This window comes from Zosterops lateralis (assembly GCF_965231275.1).
Source record: "Zosterops lateralis genome assembly, chromosome: 11".
Taxonomy (NCBI): domain Eukaryota; kingdom Metazoa; phylum Chordata; class Aves; order Passeriformes; family Zosteropidae; genus Zosterops; species Zosterops lateralis.
The window spans coordinates 1,713,355-1,737,780 of NC_139771.1; the positions used below are offsets into that span (position 1 = coordinate 1,713,355).

Below are 24,426 nucleotides of genomic sequence, written 5' to 3' on the forward strand. Positions count from 1 at the left end.
CCTTATCACACTGGATAACTGAAATCAGCCTGCAAATTGAAGAGTACCACTAAGACAGAAATTAATATTTCAAATATGCATTTACTAGTGACATTTTAAATCCTCAAATAATTTTAGAATAGGCTACAACATAAAAGCACTTGCTTTATGAACTGCCAGCCATGAGCTCCCCTGAGCAAATTACTAAACCTCGTGTGGAATTAAACATATTATTGCCCTAATTTGCTGTATGCATTCATTGTTTAAAATATGAAAAATAAATTATTATATCACAGCAAATTTTTGCCTAAGAATGTTCCATAAAGCAACTGAAGTAGCGAGCAAGCTCTGTGACACAAGTGTTGATTAAAGGTGGTATTAAGAATCTAATTTTAGAAAAAAGACCCAAAGAAGGAATCACGGAACACATACGAGTATATTGACTTTGCATAACCTGGTCTTTAATGGATTTTGACACCACAAAACAGACATCTGACTATAGAAACCTGACATTTCTGTAAAAGCTATCCAGAAAATCTTTGTATGGGCCAAAGTTCTGACCCAAACAAAAAATTTGAAAGTGCTCTGGTCCAAAGAAAAAAGCTTTGAGACTACAATTCAGATAAATTAATTCTATATTCACCAAGGGGTTTAGGGCATATGACCTTAATATTAATTCCATGCAAAGTATCCACTAAGGACTTGGCTATTTCCTTCCCTTTCTACACCCCAGACAAAACTGGATTTGTGCACAGAGTTTGAGTCCAAGCTCACTGTGCAAAACGAGGGATAAAATGACATTATGGTAGCTGAGAATAACACTAAAAACTGCTGCCTTATTCCCCCAGAGGTAGTCAGCAGACTCACAACAGATAACTAATGCTAATGAGACACACTGAATCTTCTACACTTTTATGGAAGGACAGGCAACAAAGCAGGGCTTTTCCTCAGCATGAAAGAGCCCTCTCTTTAATGATTTTTGAAGTATTTATCAGGAATGAAAGCAACCCAGAGCATGCCTCTCCCAGTTGTTGTCTCCATCTGAAGATAAAAAAAGAGAGGTACAGCTGACTGATGAGCTAAATAAAAAGGCTCTTCTCAGAAGTACACAAACTATTACAGACATCAGCCTTCAGCACAGAATAACTTTCTACTTCAAAAAAAGCAAGCAAGTTGTACTATACAAAAATTATGGTATCAACTTCAAAAGTTGCACTAACCTGCATTTTGGAGGCTGACAGAAAACATAAAAACACAGAATAGAAATATAAAAGTACTATCAAACACACCAATTTATATGACTGAAAAATGGTGGATGGCTTCCAGAATGTATTTCCTCATTTTCCTCCACAGAATCATAGAATGGTTTGGGTTGGAAAGGGCCTTTAAGACCATCTGGTTCCAACTTGCCTGCCACAGTTTCACCATTTCTGGTGAAAAGGAGATCGCATCACTACCATTCCAACCAGCTGTAAAGATTATTGATGGCTGTTTGTAAAATGTTTATATCTCAGCAAGCACCATCATCACTGCCAGCACAAATGCAACAAGTGTCTAGAGTTCCCTTAGACCCCATTTAACAGTTGAGCCCAAACTTCTTATCCCCACAAGAGGAAGACATGAGATGATGCTGAAGGAGAACACCACACTATCAGCTTGTGACCTAGGTAGAACAGGAAAACCATGACCAGCTGCTCCCAACCTGCCCCATGGGGGGCTCATTTTGGGAGCTTTCCCAGAGAGACTCCCAAGGGAGGAACTGAAATGTGTAGGCACCCTGCACAGAAACTTCCTTTTAAACTGTGCCATGCCAATATTATTTTGCCAAAGTCCTGCACTGTCACGGCCTGGGCACAGCAAACAGACCCAGTGAGCTCCCTGACTCCTGTCCAACCTCCTAAGACATGTGCATTTAGAAACAAGTAAATTTACAGAAAAAGCCACAAAGCTCGGCTTATAGAATCTGTGACAGATATTCCTGACTAAGCCTGCTGATCTTAGACAAGCAATGTAGCTGCTCATGGGATGGCTCCTTACTTAGGAATCTGCACCACTTGGAGACAGAGCCTCCTTTGGGAACTCGTAGAAGTTCTTATCAGTGATCCAAAAGCATCTAATGGAAAAAGAAATTCCTGTAACATAGCTTCATCTTTACTGTACTGATTACTACATACTTCAGCAGCAGCAGCTAAAGAGAGCTCCTTTTCAAGAGAGTAGAATAATCTCCCACTTAAAATTTGAGTTATATTAAACAATCAAGGCAAGGGAAAGAATGCACGGAGGTGCGCACAAACTGCCAAAAAGAAAATCCCCCAGTTTTAGCTCATAGAGTTTGGAAGACTTTGAAGGTAACAATTTTACAGAGGCATGCTCTCAGATGACTGTATCCCTTGCTTGTTATCCAGCAAGGGTAACAGCTTTATTGCAGCTGCCTTTCTCAATCAGTTAACTGAAAAGTTCCACATAAGAAAGAAATCTCTGAAGAAACAAATATGCATTCCAAACTTTCATAGCATCCAGGAGACCTGAAGGCTAACATAACTGGTGGGCAAGCCAGGAGAAGAGTTTGAGTGGAATCACCTGCATTCACTTAGAGGACAATGCCTCTTTTCATCTCTTGGCTGGATGTTTATTAAAATCAATGCAACACTGCAGACAGACAACACTTGGCCCAAAGGCCAAAAGAAGGCCCTGAGAATGAAGGTGGCTCCCCAGAAGAATTTCCATTCCTCCTTACTGAAGTGCTCCTACTAGCAAATGTAGCATCATAATAATGAAAAACATGTGAATGTGTTCCCAAACCTCTTCTGATGAATAATTATAAAGATTCCATCAATGTGCACCTCATAAAGAAACTTTAGTCAATCCCACTGGAAAACAGAAGTGTGATGCTATTGTTGTCACCATCGTCTCTTACAGGACTGGGGAAAAAACAGCTTCATGAATGAGGGTGGAAATACTGTCCCTTTCCTACCTTCACGACTTCTACAAAGATCTTTATCTTTAGGAAATGAAGAGCAAGGAGGGGTTTCCAAACAAAACAAGCAAACACATTTTGGTACTATGTAATTTCAATTGAACTGGTTTTCTGCTATTTAAGTACAATGTCTTATTTTCTCCTAGACACTTCCCTGCTTACTTGATTGACTAATTCACCATTCATCAGGTAATGAAGACAGTGTAACAGTTGATTATGTTACTGCTGCCTATTGTTGACCAATTTCAATCCAACCGTGTTTTCCTCGTACTTCAGCTGGAGCCAGCAGCTTCTGTCACCATCTTTCAGCACTAAGAATGTTATTGATTTTTTTTGTATATACATGTCAACTCAGTAATCTGGTAATAAAAATTTGTTTTCAAGAACACTATAAATCAGTCAATTAAGATACAAATTTAGAATAAAATCCTGGGACAAGAAAATAAAGCAAGAGATAATTGCATCCACCACACATTTTGATTTGAGAAAAGTGGATATTCTATAGTTTACTTCATCAATACTGGCTGCATTCTTCACAAAAAACCACCAGAGAACGTGAATAAGTTTATGGTGGCATGATACAGAATATGTTTCTATTTACCAACACCTAAACTAGAAAGATATTTATAACACTGTGATACACTTTAAAGAGAAATACTGGATGCAACAGTATACTTAGCAACAGTGTCCAGAGCTAGCATTATGTGTAGGCAACATGTAATGTGTTACCATTGCCAATAATGTACAGAAATTATATTTAAATATCTTGAGAGAAGCTGATTTACCTAAAGTCATTACTAGAATCTGTCCAAGACCTGCTGGCTTTAACTTCTACCAAAGAAATGACTCAGAAGTGCTACAACAAAATGTTTGAAACAAAATGAAAAACTGGTGGCAGTGTAACACCTGAAATGTACAGCTGACACGGCCTTAAATGATGCTGTAAGTTCCACATGGATATTCTGTTTACTTGTGGCACAAAAGCAGATGTATTATTATCACAGCTGCTACACTTTCTCAAAATTCACCTTTCTTACCAACCCTTCCATTACATGAGAAATACCACCACAATTCAGAATCTCAGCAGCACAGAATATGAAATGCTGGGGGCTAGTTGCAGTATCCAAAAAGTAATTCTTAAATTGGAGGCATAGCTGAGGAGGGAAAATGAGATTTATATAGGGATCAAATTTGTGTTGGCTTCTGTTTAACATCTGACAAAGAAAACTTTGACTGCTTTAGACTTCAAAGTTTATTTGCCAAAATAAGCATTACAACACACAGACAAAACACTATTGGAATACAGTTTTTAAAAGGCACCTGCTAACAGAAAATATTCCATCAAGAATTGTATCTGTCCCTGTATCTTCCAGTACACACTAAATGAGACTAGAAATGCTTCACAGGCAGGAAAAAAGCCCAACAACATTCTGGTAACCCAAATCACTACTTAGCAAATACTGGGTCAGACTCAATCTGATGTAATAATCCAGTGTGACACAGTGTACATGACAGCACCTCAGATCATCTTTCCAAGGAATCAAAAAGTCATTGTGTCATGATGTGCTCTGATTCAAAACATTATTTCTGAATGATACCTTTGCAGCAATCACTGCATTCTTAAAGTTTTACTTCCTGACAGAAAAGAAAAATATCTACCACAGTGATATAAAAGGATAAAACAGCTTGTTAAAGGAGAAATGGGAAAAGTAACAAAAAACATTGCAGGTGAGTTGGAGACTCCTCCAGATTAGAAGGTTTTTTTTATAGGCAAGATGTTAGAATATTTGTCTCTGCTGAATGATCTTTAGAATCAAAATTATAACAACTAAGCACAATGACCAGATTACATTCTCTCAAAACATTTAAATAAAGTATGGTGTGAATTATTAAGTGTGATGTGAACTGTCTCATCTAAAATCACTGAACACAAAGGCCTTACCTCTGGCTCAAACTTCTTGAGCTGAGGATTACTGGATCCAGTACTGGGCATTTATTTTGCTCCCTAGACATCCTCTACTGGCCAGTATTAGAGCCAGGATTGAGGGATTAATCCTACAGGATCAGTACAGCTGCCATAATTTGCTGTTCCTACACTAAAGAAAAATCTTGATACAAAAGTTGCTTCCAGCATGTCCAAGTTAATTTTGGGACACATTTAATTCTTGACATTTAGCTTCCAAATAATTACAGTGGTTAAGTTATTGATAAAAATAACCTTCTAGATATTTTCAGAGGTGCGAACGCTTTTCAAATTTACATAAAACCCGTATATGTCGAGTAGAAATCTACAGCTCAGAATGAACACTTTGCTCTATTATAGGCATATATATACACACACACAGAGTATTGTAAAATAGAAAAAAAACCTGAGTGCTTTGCTTGTCCCTTTTGAAGGTCTGTGTCTGCCCAAGCTGAAAAGGTCTCCAATCACGATGCACAACTAGGCCAGCAGAATACAGGCCAGATTTAGCCCTCCAAACAAAGAATTCCTAAGCATGCCTTTGATTTTTATTTTTTTCTACAATTTATCCAACAACGAAGGTCACTGCAAACCACAGAGCACACATTTTACTGCTTGTTACAGCTTATACAAAACCACAGCTAGCAACTCTAAGCTAAAATACGTGCTGTTTTTCTTAACTCATGCAGAGCCTGCTTGTATAGATATAGCACCAAATTATCAAGTAATCATCACCTGTGTCAGTGGAAAATAGAGCAGCATCCAACTATTACTGAAGTTGTGGGAAACCATTCACCAATTTTAATGTCTTTCAAAGTGTTATTATTTTCGCCATCAAAATATCACTGCTTATAAAAAATCTTCTGGTATGAGAAGAAAAACTGTATTGGGAAAAGCTTTAGAATAAAATGTGCCAGAATCCAACTATTTTGGTAGAGTGAAGATACACACAACACATGGCTAACTTACAAATGAGGGAATCAATTCTCATAAGTGTTTAGGAACCTAACAGCTACTGACAGAGTAAATTCCACAATGAAGTCATGACATTTATAAAAAAATTAATCCGCTCTGATATTTGCCTCTGATTTTTTGACAAATTGGCTGTAACGTACTTATATATGGGCTTCCAAAGATGAGTGAATTCTTCAATCAGTTTCTGGGAACCACAGCTTTTTGTCTTCAGCCTTTTGCCTTAGAAAAGAGTTCACTAGATGCAAGAAAAAGTATCCATAATGGAGGTAATACTACATATGGCAGCATATTAAGTCAGATAAGCTGTTTCTGATTTGAAGGCAGGTACAGCAGTTAAATTACAAAGCAAGGTACTTAGAAAGGCAGGTTCTATGTATGTTATCTACACTCTAGGCTTGGCTTTAAAAAAAATCTACAATCCCTTGAGACTCTACATCCTACTCAAAGTTATAACAATCTTAACATCTAATTAATTACAACCTGAAAGCTGAAAACTTCTCTGCTCCATGGGAGTCAAGTATTTTCATGTGATCATAAGACCACTGCAGTTTATCACTCATTAACTAAGCCATTATATTTTTAGTGCTCGTGGTTATCACTTCTTATCTGCAAGTAAAATGCATTCACTTAAAATATGAGCAGCCATGAAAAAGTGGCATTAAGATGATTCACCCTGCAATAGGGGTTGTCTCAGAGCACCACCTAGTCATTTCTAATCAAGTCAATACAAGAGAAATAAATTTAAATCTTTGCGTAAGGACACACAATTTTAGGATTAAAAAATTCAGTTTTGTCTTCTAGATAGAATGATAATAAGCCCTTTTAACTTCCCTTTCTACATCAATATAAAGGCCTCTAATTACCCCTTTTTAATTTTCAGAGAAATAAATATTCCACCACAAACATAAATTTGTAGACTTGTACATTCAAATCTGAGAATTCAAGGATTTTCTTTCATTCCAGTAGGACTTTAATATGCCCTACTAATGACTGAAGTCACAGCAAGTAAGAACAAGGCAGTATTTGCAGTTTTGCAACTCTTTTCTAAAATACATGATCAGAGTTTGATAGGGAACATCCTGAACTGTCTCTGTGAACAGTAAACCACGGACTTGAAACTCACAGGCTTTATTACTCTTGGTTACTCCTCCAAAGTTTTAGGGAGAAAGGACAGGATGTGCTGTTACACCGTAAGATTTCCCTCTCTTCACGCACTGCAAGGGGGTTCCAAATTTTGCAGCACAGGAATAACCCTTGTTCCATGGCCCCCTGCTCTGACCCTGTCCTGGAGTTTCTGGCACTCTGAATGATCCCTGCCAGCTGAGGAAATGCCTCCTTCAAATGCGAGCCCATATATCTGCCCTTGCCCAAGAAACCAAAGTATCTCTATTATTAGTGACCTCTCTAATAGCTTAGTGAGGAGCAGGCATCAGCATTCTACTCTGTAATTACACAGACTATAAGTGTGCACACAATGACTGAGAAGAGACACCCAAATCCTTTAAGTTCATTGATAGCTGATGAGGTTACCTTTCAGTTCATATCACTCAAGATCTAGTTCTTAGAAGAACAGATAAGCTTCCCACTATTTATCAAGGTTAAAAAGTACATTATTATGTGAAAACATCAACTTAAGGCCTCCTCTACCAGCTTTCTTCCTGTGAAAAATGAGAAAAAGTGGAAGAAGGAAATGAATAAACAACTCAGTGGAAAACAGCCTGAGTACCTGGACCTCTGGCACCTTAATTTGTCCTTCACACTTGCCAGGGACTTACTCTGAGATTACTGGCTAATAATAGCATAGGCCATATATCTCAAACACAAACTCTTCAAAATTTCATATGGGAAACAAGAGTCTGATACAAAATACTTCTGTGTTTTATGAGACAAAATGGACACATTCACTTGCATTTTATTAGTTTGAAGATTTAAGTAAGATTTCTGTGGGTTTACACTTTTTCTTCCATATTCTGCAAAAATACTGTTTACACAGCTGGTTGAAATATTTCATACTCTCTCTTCTAGAGAATAAATCCTCTTCACATGACAAATATCCATATTACAGGAAAAAAAAAAGAAAAAAAAAAAAAAAAAAAAAAAAAAAAAAAAAAAAAAACCACCACCTGAACTCCGAAGATCCCACATCCAAAGACTGAATTATCTACATGTAAACTTTGCTCTTTACTAGAAGTAATTTTTTTAACTAAGAACATTAGAAGTTTTGTACTTCTGTCAAAGTAAATTCAGTGCCATTTCAGTATTTCATGGTTGTGAAATACAATAGTGAAGTATTTCATGGTTTCAGTAGTATTTTACAAAGTCATACACCATAGAATACAACATTAATATTTATTCTTCATCCCTGCAAGTGTTTAAGGACAAGTGGGATGGGGCTCTAAGCAAACTGATCGGCTGCAAGGGCCATTGGGATTAAACAGTCTTTAAGGTCCCTTCCAACCTAAGCCAAGATTGTGATTCTATCTTTTTACTGGTAAGTGATGAAATGCAGAATTTAAACTACCATTTCTGAAGACAGAATCTTGTAATTCAAAAACATCTTCACTGGTACCATTCCCACCAGTTGGACAGTTCCCATTATTTGTGAACACTCAAAATACCACCCTTTCTTTTGCCATGTGCATTTTCTGATGAATGGGGTGTGGCTTGCCTTGGTTTGACTGACAGATCACTTGTTCAAGGAATCACTAAACTTCCCAAATAGATATTGGGGGTGCTTTTGCCACCAATATAACAAATAGAGGCTTAACATTAGCATTTCCAGATACACATGAAACACTGTATGGAAGCTTACTGTATCTTCTGAGACATCTAACATTAACTCCCCCAAATTTCCTGTCCTACTGCTGTTTATCTAAATGTCACTGCTTTTGCTGTATCACTATGGGAACAGTGGCTGTTCCTTCTGTTTCCATATTGCCACTACCAATCACTTTTTCTTCGCCAAAATTTACTGCCAAAACACTCTACATCCTCAAATTTAAAATATAGCCTCTAAAAACAAAATTCTCCAGAACGCATTCATCAGAACGTCAGCCAAATCATCTCCAGACAGAGACAATATAACTGTTTTAAGAGAAATCCCTAGATATCATTCCACTGTCTGTACAAATCCTACTTACCATATCTGGATCCTTCACAGCCTCAAACTTACTTTTCCTTTCAACAGCCTTTTAAAGCAGAAAGCTATTTTATAGGCAGGAAACTAAAATTCTAAAAAGATAAATATCATGTCCAAGAATACCAAGAAGTTCAGGGCAAACTGAAACATTCAAAGCTCATCCCTGAAGTTCTTGGCTAAAATCTTACCTATGTTCTCTATGTTCTTTTCCCTTATGGCACCAAACTATTGGACTTTCTTAGCTCACATAGTTCAGTGCTCCTTTTAAAGGAAACAACCAGTTCTGTAAGCATGAAAATTAACACAGCCTGATCCCTTCAGTCTGCCATTGTTTGAGTTTTGGGATGACAAGTGGCCTGCATGTGAGGGAAAGAGGGAACAAAATTTCCTTCTCCATTTTCAAAAATTATGTAAAGATAAGTTGGAAATGTTTGTTTCTGCTTTATTTGGTTGAAATCAGACGCTCTCAGGAGCTGAAGCTAAATCAGCAGCCCATGCATTTTTCATCCACACTGATATACACTCTCAGCCATGCCGTACTAAGGGAAAACAGACATGTGGGAAGCAGTCAATAGTCTTTACTACAGGAGACAAAGTCCTTCATAAAAGTCACAAGTCTAACCCATGCTGACAGGCCAGATCTGTGCATGCTCAGTCTACCTGGGCTCAATCTGCATTAACTGTGGGTGTTAAGATTGCAAAGCCTCCAGCAAGTTTCCGAGTTCAGGGTAAGGTCTGCTTATGGCATTAGGAATGCAGAGGGCACACGTGCCCAGCTTAAAGTGGGCTGACACCAACAGCCCCGTGACCACACAAACACACAACTGCAGCACAGGCCTGCAAAACAACATGGCCTTGGCCAGAAACATGTTTTACTGACTTTCACTTTAATGAGATTATTCAATTATACTTAATTTAAAAAATGTAAAACATTTTAAGTATCATTCAACTTGGTAGCAGAATGGAGAAAAGCTTTCTGGTCTGCACTGTGCCTTGAGAATTAGAGCAGCTGAGAACCCCAACAGAGCCAGTCACAGACTTTGTACCTGGAACTATTCATTTCTAGCTTTCAAAATAGGAAGCATCATTTAATAACATGAGACTTGGAGGTACAGTTCAGTTAAACATTGGTCCTTTTTATGACTTATTCATTTAGTTTTTCTGAAGTCAGCCATGCCAAGAGATTTTGAGACCTTATTTTAATAACCATACAAGAGATACATAATTTTGTAGGTTGCTTTATTTCTTTTCTTTTTTATAGCAAGAAATACATTATGAGATAAATTACTTGAACTTAGAACTACTAAATATTCTTGTGATGAAGATAAGCATATAATCACTTAAATATCATTTCATGATGAACAACATTTATGCCACAAATCATTGGTATGTGTTTTAAAAGATTCTGGATGAATACATTAAAAAAAAGTAATGGCATCATAATAAATCCAACAGAGTGAAAACTGCACTAACAAAGTGTCTGATAAACATAATACAGCTCTGGGGTATTTGCTACTCAGTTCCTTGGAAGGACTGCATTTGTCTGATTAGCTGAGCTGCAGAAGATGCTGTCTTGCTGGAGGCTGCTGCACTCTGCAGCCACTCTCAGCAACCCAGAAAAGTATAATTATCAAACTAATGAACCTTATTTACAAACACTTCTCATGCTCATATTCTTACAGTGCAAAGACATTTCCTTTGTGCTGAACAAATGTAAGCAGCTCTGTGGGCTCCTTTGTGCCACTGGATCTCCCACAACATTTTACTGAAATGCTGCCTGGTAGCTCAGCACAACATACATGAGCTGTCAGGTGTGATTAAATTCAACATACCACCTGGTTTGTACCACATGAGAAAAGGACAACTAAAACAACTGGGCAAATGAATCTTTCAGCTGAACTATTTCCCTCAAAATAATATTGATGTATCTTAGTTACTGGAAATTTTGCAACAAAAATAAATTTGAAGACTAAATTCTGAGCTTCTGCAGGTTCTTTGTCTACTGTGATCCCTTCACCTTTACCAGCCAACACAGACCATGGCTTGTATTATATGATTTACCACACTAACAAATAGCAAGATTCAAATCCTTACCAACATCACCGAAAGGTAGAATTCTACATGATTGCAAACTGGCAAACAGCTCTCTACCCCCTTGAAAAATGATCAGTGTGAAAAAAAAAAATCATAACAACAGACTTAGGCACTGCCCAAACTTCTAGCCATGCATCTAAACCAAAAATTTACTTTTAATATTAAAGAAGGGTGAAAAAACATCTTGATTCATAACTAAACAAATGCACGCAAATCAATCTGCCTATCATTTCAAAGTTTAATCAATCCCTAAAAACATTGAAAAGTCAAATTATGTATCATGGTCAGCTGTGCTGACTTCATTGAAAATCACCAAATTATGAGCATACATTTCAAATCTTTAAATAAAGTTTGTTTCAAAGGCTGAAATCAAGCACCTACATTTCTGAGAAATACCACACTGCTCAATCAAGGCATTCTTCAAAAAACAATGGAACTCTAAAAGCCCTTTTCTTCATAAAAATACCATTAAAAACATCATAAAACAATTGGAAGCAGCTAATTAGTTTTACCAAGTGAATTTTATACAATCAGAAACAACGCTCAGTCTCAATCTTTTCTGAAGCAGGCAGTGGGAAATACAGTGATATTTGATTTGCAATTCAGTAAATGAAAATATTATCATAAATTATTACATAGTGACAAAAAAAATCACTTCCAACCTAATTAATATTCTCCCACTATATATTCATTTAACCTTTCTTCGTGGCCCTATTCTTCCAGATGGCCCTGCAAAAGAAAGGTTTTGGTGCATGACAGAAGGATAAACAAATCTGAGTTCTTGCAAAATGAATGGTAAACCAAATCACACATTCAATTAACAATGACCAAAAACAGTTTATCATTAAAGTTCACCAGATTAGAAACTGTATTTCAGTTGATTTAACAGCTACATGAATCTTTTGAAGTACTCAGGGACCAGCTTTCTAAAAGAAAGAACTATTCCTGTTCTGCTCAAATTAAGCAAGACAGACTTGACCAGCACTTTCAAAAACCATGGATGCCAACTCTGTGGCATTTCAAGACACAGTACTCACACACAAACCACGGTAAAAACAAACACAGTTGTCAAAGCCTAATATACATCTGATGTGAACATCTTTTTAAAAGAAAATAAATACTTGGCACAACACAGAGTTTTAAAACAGGGTTTAGAGAAAAAAATCCAAGTAATATTTATGGCAATCTGTGTTTGGCATGGCATTGATACATAGCAACATGGAAAGCTTCTCAATACTGTAGTGTTCATTTTTTGAGTAAAACTTTCAGAAACAACTTTCAGTGTTTCCTTTAGCATAGCAGCTATTGTTAAGGAATAAAAACATAACTAGTATTTTGTTAGATTTACATACTCAATATTTGAGTAAACAAGTAATTCACATGCTTTACATAAAGTCAATAAACTAGTTTTATCACCAGGATTTTTCATGGGTTTTTTCAGAGTATTTAATTATCTACTTTTACTCTATTCCAAAAGTTTGCATATAAAGTCCAAACTTACCCTACTCACCTTAAATGCTCAATTTATATTTCAATTACAGCTATTTTAATACCAAATCTAAATACTTTCCCCACTGACCACCCAACTGATACAGTAACTAATATTGTTCCATGTTTTTAAATGAACAGATTTACTTTTATTACAACCATCTATACTTAAATATTTCACAGTCATATCTTCATCAAGCAGGGAGTAAGGGGAAAACAGAATGGGGAATCACTGCTCTCCACAGCATAAAGAAACCCAAAAAAAACCTTTACTGGTCTTCTCTACCAGTGCAGAACTATTCTGTTTGAGAGACTGTCTTTAGGCTATAATAGAAAAAGAACTCTTTCTGGTGTATGCTCTCTCTCTCCCCAGGCAATTTGCCAGTAGTGCACTACCAGCAAATCTCTTTAAGGAGAGACAAGCCCTTAGTAGGAATTCCCCACAGGAACAGGCTTGCAACTTTGAACATGGAAAAAACATTTCCCTTCAAATGCGAATGATTAAGTACATCTTTTTGTAAGGCCTTCTGGTCTGGAGAACTGAGAAGCTCTCTTGCATTAAAAAAAAAAAAAAAAAAAACAAAAAAAAAAAAAAAAAAAAAAAAAAAAACAAAAAAAAAAAAAACAAAAAAAAAAAAAAACAAAACAAAAAAAAAAAAAAACACCACACCAAACTTTTATAGTGTCATTAGCTGAAATCTAACACAAACTTCAGATCTTCACATACCCTTATACTCCAAACAGACATTTTAGGATCCAGCTACTTCAGCATGGATTAAGTTGTACGGGGACACAAACTAAAGAGGAATAAGGACTTGACTGTTCCCAAACCCCTACAAGCCCAAACAACCTTTCTACCAGCTGGAAATTGCCAGTCATCCTGGTCATATCTTTCCTTTGGCAATGTCCCTCTTCCTAAACCAGAGAGTGAAATAAAATTTCTGTTTCATTCACAGGTAGAGATGGACTTGACACATGCAATTGCATTCACCAGAAAAATTCAAGAGCTGTATCATATTACTGGGGTAGTGCAGCACAGACAGTATAAACCCAGGAACTTACTGCAGGATAAAGTGGGAGTAAAACGCTAATCCAGAATTTTCATCTCTGTTTTGCAAAGGTGTGCATTACAACACAAAAGAAAAAAATTCAAAATCTGCATTAAAAAAATCAAAGTAATCCATAATAATTAGCTATTGCATGTTACTGAAGTTTTGGGCTGACAGTAATATTAAACAAAATAGGAAGATAGGGATGAGCACTAAATTACAGTATTTTTTTAATAATCCCATTGCAGAAATGTCATCTATTAAGAAATTCTTGCTAATGTTCAAAGGTTACTTACTGATGCATTCTATCTCACCTAATAACCATCAAACAACTTTATTACTAATTTTCAGAAAGATAAGGCATGTTGTTCTTGTAGTTCTTTCATGGGTTTTTGAACAAGAAAATACATGTCAGAGTATCAATATACATGAAAAACAGCAAAAAAAAAATTATCAAAACTATCCCTCAGAGCATTTGCACATAGACAAAAAAACTGACCCAAGTGCTCTCATTTTAATGTGTGGGGGATCTTTTTTTTTAAATTGAGATAACTTTCTCACAGGCCCCTCCTATTCATACACAGACACGCAAATACATTTCACTGCCTTGAATCAACACACAATGTAAAATTCCTATGGAGTATCAGTTAAAATCCTATATTTTTGAATCTTCTTCAATTAAACTTAATGATATTTTCTCTTACAACAAATTAATCTGGTATCTTTAGTATGGGTAGCTTGGCCAAGTATACACAAGTCATTATAAGGTCTCCACCATGTTTTCACAAGCAAAGTGAAGTATTTCCAGTAGAGTCCAAATTATCTTGCATCTTTCCTGAAAAGTTTACTTGGGTGATTTTATGCCAGCTAACAGAGACATTAGGAGAGCACATTAGCTAAGAATCCAAAGATAGAAAAATATCAGAAACACAGTATCAAAAAGTTATTTAGATTGGAATATTTTCTAAGTGAGTGGAAAGAGAGCCAGGCCTTAAAGACCCTTGAGTTGAAAAAGTAAACACAGCAAAGACAGTAGATAAACACAGAACTCCTTCTAAGACACAGCACTGAACACTTAGCAATTAAACAAATATCTTTAGAATTATTTACTAAATGAGATTAAAATTTATAGAATTCTCCAATATTTTCAGCTAATCTCTCTATAGAGGACAGCTGGGTGCAAGGTAAAAACCAACAACCTTTTCAATGGATGGATTAATTAGTCATGTGGCCTCAGAACTGAATGAGTCATCGAGTTGCTAATGAGATAAGGACAGGAAGCCTGACACCTCTAAGTCAAGAGTTCAACCGGTTCCTCTCAGAGCACTCTCCTGCTGTGCCCTACATCGAAGGCACAACACTGGCTTTCCTCCTGCTGAAGGGACTCAAAGAGCCACGTAAAGCTACTTACAGAGGAAATCTTTGCCTGAAAGTAGGACACAAACATTACCTTTATGTAGCAGTGTCCCCCACTATGACCCAGCCCTGGGATAAAGAAGAGGCATCCAGGCCCATCAGCACCTGCACTGCTCTGCAAGCACAGGCTGCGGACAGCCTTTAGCACAGAGCATCACTCAGAGTTCCCCATACACAGTGGTACTCAGGCAAGGCTGAAGAATCCTGTTATCAGGGGCACAGAGATTTTACTGAACATTAGGGGCCATTTGTGCACTAGAGGCAAACTCTTTACTCATGGGACTTGGCCAGTTTGGTGTAATTTATACAGCTGGGTCTCCTACCCCCTGACTCTGCTGTCAATCTCAAGCAGAACAGTGTCACCACACAAACCTTGAGGGTCTAATCACAAGAGATGCAGTGCAACCAAAGATTGAACTCAGACTTCAGGGGTGTCATTTTCAGCAACACTGGATGAATGTATGTCTTCTTATTGTTCATATTTACTTTTAAAAAGGAAAGAAAAAGAATAGCCAACAACGCCTTGACTACAGCCAAAATCCAATCCTTGTACTGTGCTGGTCTGCCACCACAAGATAAAGAAAGAAGCCCAGTGCAAGTCAGGGCAATAGGAAAGGCAGCAGGAGGCAAAGCACAGAACAGAACATGGGACAGCAGGATGACACCAGGAAGACAAACTGAAGTGGGAGAAGGAGATAGAGAAAAGCATGCTGCACAAGAGGACAAACAGAAGAGAAAACACAGAGGGAAGCCACAGGATAGAGGCAAAAGATAACAAGAAGTGAGTGGGAATTTAAAGACAAAAGACATGAAGGGAAATAACATACCACAGATGAGGGAAAAAAGGGAAAATACAGAAACAGAAATAAGATCTATATATACAGGAAGCTCTTTCTGCTAGAGACTTCTTATCTAGCTCAGACAAGAAACATTTCCTAAAAGAAGAGCTCAATCAAGCATGCAAAGTTCAGATCACCTGAGACTTCTGAAGGCAGATGAAAGAAGCTACCTTAAAATATGAATCAGGATTTCATCCTGAAGTATATTGCCCCTGCTCTGCTGTAACAGAAAACTTCTCAGTTCAATAATAGTTTCCCCATCTACCTGGAGAAGAACAGGGCCCACTTGTGTCAGTACATGCAACGACTGGGGACTAATTATTAATGAAGTAGAATTCAGGCTTAAGCACATCACTCTGTATTGCAGTCTGTGCATATGCACATACATCCCTGCACTGAGGTTGCTACTGCAAACTTTCCAAGTAATAAAGGATGGACACTTGGACTGCTCAAATGCTCACATATGTACCTTCTCATGAGCCCAACCAAAAATGGAAAAGTTTACATTCATAGTTCCCATTTACCACTGTTCCACTGGTTTTTGTTCTCATACCATTGCTTCCTTGTTCTGAGGCTGATTACAAATTATGTCTATTTTGTATTCAGAGAAAAACCCCATATGTATAAATACTTCATTTTCCTGTTTACAAATTTTTTAAAAATGAGCCAGTTCAGCTAGCTGATGGAAAGCAATTCATCTATCCAATTCAATGTAACAACATTGAGATAACCAAGCTTGATATAATATTCATATGCAAACTATAATTTATGAAGCTGAACTTGAATTAAAGCCAGAGTGGAGCAGTCTCCTAGCAAGACCAGAGTTCAGAGATCAGGTCAGGCATCCATGCCATGCATGTCTGCATGTAGGGAGCCAAAAAACCCTGCCAAACCTATTAGGTTCAATGATTATTAAAATTTGGTCTGTTAACAACCCAGACAAAAGATCTGAACATTATTAACAGAATAATCCCTACTCCCACTCTAAGACAGTCCTCTCTCCAACACAAGCACCTCAAGCAGCAGGAAACACAGGATCCAGCAGGTTCCCAAGCAAGCCTGAAGATTTCTAACTCAGCTCTTTTACTATATTCCCTCACAGTGCACCTGAATCCACACTAACCAAGGAAAATGGTCAGTGAAATACCAGAGGGGAGACCTAAACCCAGACCACTGGTTAACATAATTCATGATGGAGAACCTCAGTCATAGGAAAAGCCAGTGCTCCTCATTCCAGAACTATTTATTTTATCAGATTGAACACACAGGATGTGTCTGTATGCTCCCTTATTGAGTTTAAATCTGTCCCAGCAGCTCAAAGTACATTGCCAGTATAAATTCTGTTCTTTGAGCAAACTTAGTAGAATGAATCAACTTCAGGATAAACAGGATTCAAATTTAAATGAGAATTTGTGATAATTTAAATGGCCAAGTAAACTTTATATATATATAATTGGAGGAGATCAAGAACCCTTCTACTTAAAATAGATAAGGATTAAGAATCTCTTACTAAAAGAAAAAAAAAAAAAAGGGAAAAAAAACTCCACAAATTGTTATTTCTTAGACTAATGTGGCCACATTAGATAAAAAGAGAAAAATCACCAGGAATAAAAATGTCCATTGTCTTTCTAAATACTAGCATATTGTAGAATTGAAATTGGGTCAGAAACACCAGACAATAACCTAAAAAAACTAATTCTAGAAACATTTTTCAAAATTATTAGCCTCTGACACAAGTAACTACTTTACCCTTTTCATGTAATGCTTTCTGAAATTAGTTATTAGCAGATCTCAGGGTGGATTGAAAGCTATGGAGATTTGTGCCCTGAATTTCTCAGCAGAAAAAAAGAAAATCTGTTGGTTGGCTGGATACACAGCTGCATAACTCTTTCTTTACATTGACCTGAATTATTCTGCCTTTCATCAGCAATTTTTATTGTCCATATTTACTTAACTGCAATTTAAAAAGTAATTTTAAAATGGATCTTCTGCACAAAATATTACTTTTAGAAAAATAAAAATATACACACCACAAATTATGCAAATATGTTCTTAAAATAAAAGACCTCAATCAACCCTAATTTTCCAGGTAAATGAATCCAAAATTACCTACTTCTTTTTCATGAACTTCCTTTCCCATCCAAAGGGTCACATGCAGATTATGAGTGCACAAGACCACTCAACTCCACTATTTCAAGATGGAGTTTAATATAAACAACAAAATCATTACAATGTAATTCAATATTGCCCTTGAGTGATAGCCTTTGTAAGTTTTAGAGAATTAAAAAAAATTGTTTCCATTTTATCTTTCCAAGCACAACCATAGTATACTATTTTCAACCAAAGAAATACATCTCTACACACAACTTACTGCAACACCATCCCTTTTTTGAAAGATCATTTATACCAGCAGTGACCGCTTTGAAAATTCACATTGATGTTCCAATCACTTTAAAATGCATTAACACAAAATTTCCCACCATCATCTCATTAAAAATTAAAATACCCACTAAAATAAACAGCCAAATAACACCATTAAGAACTGCAGAGTAGACGAGTACACCAGGAAAGGTAGCAAACCTTCAAGTCTGAAACAAGTGTCAGAAACAATAACAGCTTGCGAATGTATGTAATCAATATAAGCAATAGAAACACAAATTGAATTTTTTATGCCACACAAATATATGGACACACACAGCATAATATTAATGCAAATTTCTCTCCAAAGATTTTTACTTATAGAAAACCTCATTTTGAACACATGACAAAGTAACACTTAATACTGGGGGGAAAAACCCACAAAGCAATTCCATATACATTTTGTAGATCACTATATACCAATTTCTTTCACTAAAATTACCTATATTAAGTGCAGTCTCAAATACTAGTTAATCATGTTAAAAGCATAGCAAACAAACATAAAATAAAAATTCCAGAGTACTTACCAAATTATGATTAGTTGAATTAGAATCATCTTCTGGGAATGGGATGTAAACAGCTAAGGCCACACAATTGGCAAAAATAGACAGTAGTATAAATATGTCAAATGGTCTGGAAAATCTTGTTAAGGAACTCATGACTTATGAGTATCTACAAAATTTAAATCTAGTTCTCCTTTCAGCATCAACAATGGTAAAACAAGTCTTTGCATTAAGGCAATCTTTTGACTGATAACTCTGACAAATACTCCATCACCTTTAGTTATAGCACTATATATATACCATATTATTTTCCATCATAATGATCCTTCAACATCCTCTTCCTTTTGAAAAGAATGAAAACTATTACTCATGCTGTCACAGAGCACTTTATATTAAATTCCAAAGATGAATATAATTATCCACTCTTAAATCCACATGCAGGTCACCATAATGGGCAAGGAATAATCATGGAGCTGTTCTGTTCTCATATGTAGGTCTCATTAATACACATTTGTCCAAAGGAGGAAAATCATTGGAAATAAAGTTCATAGCAGGATATGAGAAAGATTCCCAGAAAACCACAACTATTCTTCTACAGGAGATCTAGAAAGCTGTACAATTGACACAGAAAAATTCTGAGCCACTCCATGTCTGACAGTTGTATTCTTGAATCCTGGCTTTGGCCAGGACAGATGAAAGTTTAGGTGAGTTGAGTAGAAAATAGAGTATTTTCTATTCTTGGCAGCCACACAAAGAGAGGCTACAGACTTCTACACTGACAACAGCACGGACTGCAGCAGTGCTTTCTATACTAGAGCCGGACAACAGCAATGGTAACCTGGAGATACCTTCTGTCTTCCAGAAAAAAATGTTTTAAAATTCACACACATTAAGTTCATCCTTCAGTTTGTCACTGATTTTCCTTTCTCACGTGGTATTTTATTACTCTCAGTGACCAGAAACTGAGACAAACCTATCTGTGGAAGTTTGGAAAAAAAGTACTTCAGACCTCAGCTACAATTTTTGGCAACCTTTCCTGTATTTGATGCACAACTTCTTGATATGTTTCCATAGGAGTCCCATAAAATACCGGGTAAGAGTACTAAATGTATTCAAAAGCATATTTTTGCCAGTTTAAAAAGTTCCCTGGGAAAAAAACAGAAAAAGTCCTGCAAAGCCCATATGTCCTATAAGATCTGTTAAGTTTTGATTGCTGGGCTATAAAAAGTTTGTCACCTTGAGGGCCACATTTATGTCTACAAAGCAGATCAACATCAACAGCTGCTACACTGCGTACAAAATAAAGTTACAACTGCATTTTCCAGATTGGAGAGAGCAATTGATACCATCACAAGACTAACAACCTTGTTTTATGATGTGGTGCTGCTGGGACAAATTCTCGCTGAGTTATTCCACTCCAGATCCATAGTAATTTCATTTACCTGACCTTAGCCAAGGAGAGGCCAATTTACTGAAATTAGTTGGACTTCTACCAGGTTAAATGAAAAAAGAAGCCATTTCACTATCTTTAATTTGCAATTGAATTTCGTACAAAGAACTGAGAAACCCCAACCCTATAAATAAGTAACAGCTCTTAGTGCCAGGTTGGCTGCTCTGTTTATAGTAACAAATTGAGTTTTACTTCAGTAATCTACTGTCTTGAACAGCTGTTTCCCATTACAGGGATGTTGCCATGGCTAATAGGCTAACATTTTTTTCCTTGTACCTCAGCAAAACTATTTTCTGTTTCAAACCTTTTCTTGGTAATTAAATAATACACCAAACCAACACGGTATCTGTTCTGTCAGAGAAATGCACATATTTCCACATCATAACCAGAGAACTAAAGGAAGTCACCCTTCCCATCACACAGGTCATCATGAACACAAGGCAGCATCTCTGATCTCCTATCTAGATTTACATGCTTCCAAATATGTTTGGTGGTAGACAAAGGTTGTACAAGCTCAGAAGATTATTATATTTCAGACACTTGTGTGTACTTAGAACATGTCCTTGGCTTAAGTAAAAGTCTTCCCTACTTTTAGTATTGGGAAAAACAATCTTTTTAAAAAGATTTGTACATCTGACTCATTTGCCCTAATGGCAATACCCCAAATTGCAATATGGAAGATACAGGTTTGACATCTTTGGCCATCTCCCTAACATTGGATGGCTAAATACATTCCCATCCATTCTTCCTTATTCGGAAAGGCAAAAAATGGAATGCAGAGATTTGCTGGAATATAATGTTAGCTTGAAAATGTTCTCCCAACATCTCCCAGAAAAAAGGAACAACTATGAGCTCTCCTCTGACTTGGAGCTACCTACTTCAGTAAATGATGTTCTGTGTCAATATGACAGCCTTAATAGCAACTGAAGCCAAATTAGCTCCCATCGACATTAATGATAGTTAGCACACGTACGAGTGATGTAACATCTAAGTTGTGATGCTCTAAGAGATCCTGTAAAACAACCCCCTTTATACGATCTGAGAATGTAAGAAAATCATTAAAAAAGCAAACTGCAACAAAGGATACTTCCATTCTACTAGACTAATGCAGGCTCTTCGTATTGGATTGTTGAGGGATAAACAGAAAAGGGCACGGGGTGGCCGACTATTGGACGTATTACCCTGTTTTTTGCTCTTGGCATATTGCTGGCGTTTTCTTTGGGACAGAGATCCTACAGGCTGGGCTGTGGTGGTACTCATGTTTTGGGCAGCCTTTGCTTGTCTAGCAGCATCGATTGCAGCTTGCCAAGATAGAACAGTTTGCTTGGATGGTGCTGAACTGTTTGACTGAATAGCTGGTCCGTCACCAGGGAGAGGAATCCTGGTGCTACTTGCATAGTTCACCTCTGTGGGACAAAAGAAAAAAGTACTTGGTTATAACTGTTTTACATTAAAATGGATCTAATCCAAAAAAATGGCATTAAGACCTCATGGCAGTGTGATGTCTCCATTACATATACAAATACATATATATACATACACTTGTGCTGTGATATATGAAATTGAACAGTAGGAAATATGCTCAGGAATCAGCTTTACAACTTCAGGATTGATGTAAGCATTGAGACACAAACACTTGTCATATTGATTCTTTCCCTTACAATGTCTGTTTCTAACTGGATGGAAGCCTTCCTATCCTCATGTTTACTCAGTAAAACATACCTACCCCTTAAGATCAAGTTTGCTGTAGCACCTTAGCATTTACTACTCTCTCAATTTATTTTGGTCAAAAGAATAGTTGTTTAAAATTCTTACACGTTGTTCAATTAAGAATAAGCAGCAAGGTAGAGGGGGAAGTCCTGTAAGCAAGTTAAATCTTGCCCTGTTTTGCATTCTCAAAGAAAAATGCGTGGATGCCTCCCACAAGCGAAGATCTAGCACTGTCTGCGATAAACATGTTCATAAAGCTCTGCTATCTTTCGCACCAGGAATCCATTGTAAAAGGATAAGCTTTGGTACTGTAAAAGGATGGTGTTTGGTTTTGCTTCTTCCACGAGAATTTAAAAAATAAACTGCGCCTTCCAAATAATAATCGAGTGCTCTTTATGCAGATGACAGCAAAGAGGCAAAACACCACCTCCTCGCAAGGATCCTTCCTCGCGAGCTCTTTGACTAGCGCAACAGTCTACTCCTACATGCACCTGTAGGAAGGAAAGGCTCCTGAGTGCCATTCAAAACTTGATGCCTGGGTGGGGGGAAAAATGGAGGAACGGCACAATATGCGTGCTGGGAATCCGGGCTGGCAAGAGAGATGACTGCGAAACGGATCTGCCCAGGCAGGGGAGGGAAAATCGCCCCCCGCGAAGCAGCGGAGAGGCAGGAAAAGCACAGCCCTCCTGCCCCAGGCACAGGGGGGCACAGAGCACGGGAGCGCCGCGAACACCCGCGGCCGGGGCCGGCCCCCGCTCCGGGGGCGCGGGAGCCCTAAGATGGCTCCCCGGGATGGCGGCGGGGAGTGGGGGGGTCCCGGCGGGGCCCCCACGGAGCTGCCGCGGGGAGCGGCACCGGCGCGGCGAGCGCTTGCCAGCGGCGGCGCATCAACAGCTGGGTGACACAGGGGATGGAGCCGCCGCGGGGACAAAGGTGGCACATCTACCTCCAACATTTTCCCAAAGCATCCCTACTTCCCCTCCCGCCCCCCCCCCCTTTTTTTTTTTCCTCCCTTTCTCCCCCAGATATAAAAGCAATGGCACAGCCATCTCCCCCGCCTTCCGCCTGCCCTTCGGGATGCCATGAAACGTGGCTCGGCGCAAATAAACCACCCACCTACCCATCTATCTATACAGCCATCGTCTTTTTAAATGGATGCTTGAAAGGGAAACAAAGCCCGGCTGGCTGCGTTCCTCGGGGGCAACACTAACTTGCTGCTGATTGAGGAGGGAGGGATCATTTATAAACAACAGCGGGGGCCGTGGCAGCGCCGGAGCCCGTCGGCGGCGCCCCGCGTCTCGCCCCCGTGCGCCCCGGCGGACACGGGCCGAGCGCATCCTGCCCGCCGCCCTGCCCTCGGCCCCGCCGCCCTGCCCTCGGCCCCGCCGCCCTGCCCTCGGCCCCGCCGCCCTGCCGCCCGGCGCGGGGCAGCCCCCGGGAGCCGCAGCTCCGGACAGCTTCAGCCCCAGTTACAACGGATGTGGCAAACGCAGCCCCAGCCGCGTCCTCCCGCAGCTGGTATTAATGGCCCCAGGACAAGGGACAGACGCGCATAAATCCACTCGCACGTTGGTCACACGCCGAGGGCAGCACCTTGTCCCGCCTTCGTCTCATCCCCTGCCCTTCCCGGTCCCTCCTCGAACACAGCCGCTCGTTCCTTTCCCATCCCAAACCGACCCCATCCTCGACCCCTTCCCTAATCCCCCCAATCCCCAACTCCCAAATCCCTCCTAAATCCTCCCCCGCCCCCTCCCTCCCCTCAGCCCCAGCACGCCGCTGCCCTTGGTGGGCGCCCCGGGCTCTTACCTTCAGGGTGCTGCTCGGGCTGCTGCTGCTGGTGCATTTTTCTCACTTTCTCCAGCGTGTGAGAGAAAAATGAAAAAACAGGAAAGGGCAGAGACGCCCCCCAACCCCACCCCGAGCCAGGTGCGCGCTGCCCCTGCGCTACCCGCTACCCGACCCCCATTGTAGCGACTAGAGACGTGCGAGGGGCTGCCGCTGCTCCTCCTCCTCCTGCTGCCGCTGCTGCTTCGCCGCTGCCAAATCCCTCAGAGTTTGGGCCAACATGACACTCACATCCGGGTGACACGGGATCTCTCCATCCCTAGCAACCCGGCTGCTGCCGCCGCCGCCGCTCCTCGGTCCCCTCCTGCGCTGCTGCCTGCTCCGCGCTCCCCCTCCTCCCGCCGCCGCCTGCTCCGCCTCGGCCCCCTCCTCCCGCCGCCGCCCGCTCGCTCGCAGTCCCCCTCCTCCCGCCGCCGCGGGCTTTAACTCCCTCGCTGCTGCCGCCGCCGTCACCGCCACCTGCTGCTGCGGCCGGGCGGGGGCGCGGGGCCGCTCCCATCGCCCGGAGCTCCGACGCCGCAAATAGACCCGCGCCCGCCGCCACCTTAACCCCGTCACCGCCGCTCCTCGTCCCGCCCGAG

General features: G+C 39.4%; 1 protein-coding gene across 5 annotated transcripts in view; it reads right to left on the bottom strand.

The window, feature by feature from the left end:
- CACNA1D (calcium voltage-gated channel subunit alpha1 D) overlaps positions 1-23,859 on the bottom strand; it is a 172,461-nt gene extending 148,602 nt beyond the window's left edge. For all 5 annotated transcript variants that reach the window (XM_083869460.1, XM_083869461.1, XM_083869458.1 and 2 more), the window contains exons 1-3: positions 23,807-23,859; positions 21,378-21,696; positions 18,865-18,970 (exon numbers count right to left, since the gene is read on the bottom strand). In XM_083869460.1, the coding sequence (XP_083725586.1) occupies positions 18,865-18,970; positions 21,378-21,696; positions 23,807-23,843 (462 nt within the window). In that variant the 5' untranslated portion in view covers positions 23,844-23,859. The remainder of the gene's footprint in view (positions 1-18,864; positions 18,971-21,377; positions 21,697-23,806) is intronic.
- Positions 23,860-24,426: the final 567 nt, after the last annotated feature.